This window comes from Vicia villosa, unplaced genomic scaffold (assembly GCF_029867415.1).
Source record: "Vicia villosa cultivar HV-30 ecotype Madison, WI unplaced genomic scaffold, Vvil1.0 ctg.000393F_1_1, whole genome shotgun sequence".
NCBI classification, from domain to species: Eukaryota; Viridiplantae; Streptophyta; class Magnoliopsida; order Fabales; family Fabaceae; genus Vicia; species Vicia villosa.
The window spans coordinates 644,029-647,682 of NW_026705177.1; the positions used below are offsets into that span (position 1 = coordinate 644,029).

Below are 3,654 nucleotides of genomic sequence, written 5' to 3' on the forward strand. Positions count from 1 at the left end.
GCGCCAGTCCGATGCCGCGCCGCGGCCTCGGCGTTAAAAGCCCAAAACTTCTATTTAAAAGCCCTAGCTTCCAAGAGAAAAAGGGATCTTTTGTGAGCGAAATTAGGAGAGCATTCTGAGTTTGCAGTCAAGAACAACAATTGAAGGCCAATTCTTTACCAATCGAAGACATTCCATTGATGAAGATGAATCCCTCCATTAATTCTTGTGTGTTCTTCATGTCTATGGAGAGCTAAATTCCTCTTGTTGAATCTAAGGTAGTAGTTAACCTATGAATATACAATACCATTAATTAATTCCTGTGAACAATTATTTGAATTCATTATCAATAAGAAACCTTGTTTTTATTCTTAAATTATCGTTGAATCTTTGATCGAAAGAAAGGATTTAACTTTTGCCCTAGGTTACTATATTGATTCAATTGCAATTTGCAGAGATGGAATTGGGATTGAGTTTTCATAATTATCGTTCTTAATTACTATTATCGATATTGATATTTGGAGAGATCGAATCTCATACCGGTAAAAGTTATCTAATTTGATTTGCAGACATGGAATCTTATTTGAGGATAAGTGAAGATAATGATTCAAAAGAGTGTTCAATTGTGAATTAATTGATAATTGTATAGGAATAGGTTGATGAACCCTAAGGTTCAACATATTTCTCTAATCGTTAACAACAGTTCATTACTCGCTTTTAATTTATTGTTTACTTTTGATATTATTAGAATCATAAAACAATCCAACTCAATTTTCCTAACTCAAAATAAACAACTATAGAACGGCAGTGATATTAACCAATCCCTGTGGATACGATATATTACCGAAAATATTTACCCAAAAATACTTTCAACACCACACTTGGATTGAGAAGTCAAATTAACTATTGCACACCAAGTGCTTGACATATTGTCTATATAGGATATTATCCACATTGCACTGTGTAGATCATTTCTACTTAGCAAACCTTATCAAATATAATTTCATTGGAAATAGGTGAACCAAGTTAACTACTCAAACGATTAGTTACGTTAACTAAAATTGATTCTTTGCATTCATTTTCACTCAGCATTACAATTCTATATTGGGTTTATTGCATATCCGATTCTACCAATAGTGGTTCAGAGTAGACGCGAGTCGATCTCGAAAAGCTTTTGCTAAACTGTTTTTAAAATCCGTAAAAACTCTGTGAGATCTATTCACCCCCTAGATTCTAAGCCTAGCGTCTAACAAAAAAAACTTACATTGTTCAATATTTTATGAGCTTTCTTCAGCTTTCGCTCTTTGACTATTAGAATTTAGTTTAATGTTTGTAATTTATCACTAGACACTTAATCCTTTGCATAGTTGACGATTGTAGCAGGGACGACATTACGGGGGAAGAGTTGAGAATTCTTGTTAATAGTCACAAGATCAAGAATCTAGATGATAGATTAATAGTAGGATTGATTTGGTTGGCGGACGTGTGGAATTTTTGGGTGTCTAGGAATACTATTATCTTTAACAGTAATACGTTCATATTTGACGATTGTATTTCCAAGATCACTTTAAATTATGAGAGGTGATTTAGTAATGTTAATAGCTCATCTATGACATGTAACTTTCATTTTTGAAACATTTTACCTCTTAACACTCCTAACAGTATTTCGAGGTAAGGTGTATCTTGTGTTATCTCTAAATTGGAGTACTCCTTGTATCCGATTTGAGAATATATATGAATCATTATTTATTTTTTAAAAGAAACTACTATCAGCCAATACTAATAAAGAGGAGACATACTACCATACCACACCGTTTGTGACAACAAGCCACCAGGAATCCTTCTTTCAATGTAGAGTAACATTCTTTTTGAGAACATGTAGAGTAAGATTCTTCAATCGTAATATAGGGTGTCTTACTTAATCTTGCCTTAACTCATGCTAGTTACTTACATAATATTCTTGGAAAGAGAATTAAGATGAGAGTTTATGCATGTTTTGTGGTTGACAAATACCTAAGATATTTGAAAAGTAAAAAAAGTCTCAATTCCCATAAAAAATAATCATCAATGAGACAAAATTATTGATAGCATTCAACTTCGGTTGTTGTGGTAGATCTAACACAATTTTTTACCTCTATTTTTGGTGACACATTCCTTTAAAATGTCTTGGCTTGTTATGCTCTTGTGAGCATCTTTAATATTTTAATCTTGATTATTTTACTCTTTAATTTGTTTTTTTGATAAATCATGTAACCAAATATATCAACATCAACATTTGGAATAACATGAACATAATATTATTATATAAACATGTACACACACAAACAAATTCCCCACAGGGTTATTGAAACAAACATAACAAAGAGATGTAAATATGATCATAATCAACATTTGATCATCATTTTCCTACCCTCTCCCTCCAAAACGAGCCTTAAGCTTCTTAACTTGTGCAAGATCAAGGAAAGTAGTTTGTGCCACTATTTCAGAAGACAAATTATTCGAAAACAAAAGAAGATCAAGTAACTGAGCACCAGGGTTTGCACTACTAAAGGCAAGAAAAGCAGTAGCCTGTCCTTTACCAGAATTAACTTGAAAATGCAACATCCCTTGTGGAAAAACCATAAGATCACCCGGTTTCAACGCCTTCGAATAAACAGCACTAGTTGTAAAAAATCCAGCAGTTATTTCACCTTGAACCATTATTAATAACTCGGTAGCACCGGGGTGAGTATGCGCTGGAATCGATCCACCTTCGGCTATGTCTAGTCGCGCAGCCGATATTCCAAGTCCGTTAAGACCTGGAAAATCGGTGACGAATGCCGAAGAAAGTGCCGCATTGAAGGAGTTTTTGGTGTCTCCGGCGATGAAGCCGTGAAAGACGAAATCGTCTGATGTTATGTTTGCAAGGGGTTTGCAGTGATAGCCTGTAGGGGTGTCTGGAGCGTTCAAATTTGCTACACAGAAATCATTTACAGAAGCATAGGTTGTTGTGAATGAGAGAAGAGTGAAAAGGAAAAGTATGTGAATAATCTTCATCTTAGGAGTTTGGTGTGAAGGATGGTTGGAATTGGAAAGGTATTTATAGAGAAGTAGCTACGGGAAAAAATTTATAAGTTATTATTTATCATCTAAGAAAAGTTGATAAAAATTATCATTTTATATTATTCAATTAAATAATTTTATTCATGACATCACTTTAACATATGAATTTACTTTAAATAAATTTATACATGATACACTTACTATCAGTTTCTATGAACACCAAATACTATATGAATGCCGCCATACTTATTTAAATATGTTATAATCATTAAAATTAAATAATTTTTTTATCATTGTTATTGAATACTTTTTAATCGGATGTTGAAAAAATTTAAATAAGTACTATGTGGGCTAATTAATGCATGACATGTGGCAAATATATATATATATATATATATATATATATATATATATATATATATATATATATATATATAACATATCGTATGAGAATGTCATTTTATGTGAGAACATGATAATGAACTTTTCATCATGACATCTTAAGAAAAACAAATATTAATATTTATGTCACTGATCATTACGGTCATTTGTTCTATAAGGAAAACATGTTCCAACTAGTGATGAAAATTAAGATTTAACTCTTGATATTTCTAAGACTCTTTCTTTCACGAC

At 32.1% G+C, this 3,654-nt stretch overlaps 1 protein-coding gene across 1 annotated transcript; it reads right to left on the bottom strand.

Annotated features, from left to right (window-relative positions):
• Window positions 1-2,213: 2,213 nt before the first annotated feature.
• LOC131627652 (auxin-binding protein ABP19a-like) lies at window positions 2,214-3,044 on the bottom strand. Its single transcript, XM_058898489.1, has one exon. It carries the CDS (start codon window positions 3,013-3,015, stop codon window positions 2,386-2,388), a length of 630 nt encoding a protein of 209 aa, XP_058754472.1. The 5' UTR covers window positions 3,016-3,044; the 3' UTR covers window positions 2,214-2,385.
• Between the last annotated feature and the right edge of the window lie 610 nt (window positions 3,045-3,654).

Coding starts and splice junctions, on each gene's coding strand:
- LOC131627652 (XM_058898489.1), bottom strand. CDS start 3,015: ATGAAGATTATTCACATACTTTTCCTTTTCACTCTTCTCTCATTCACA.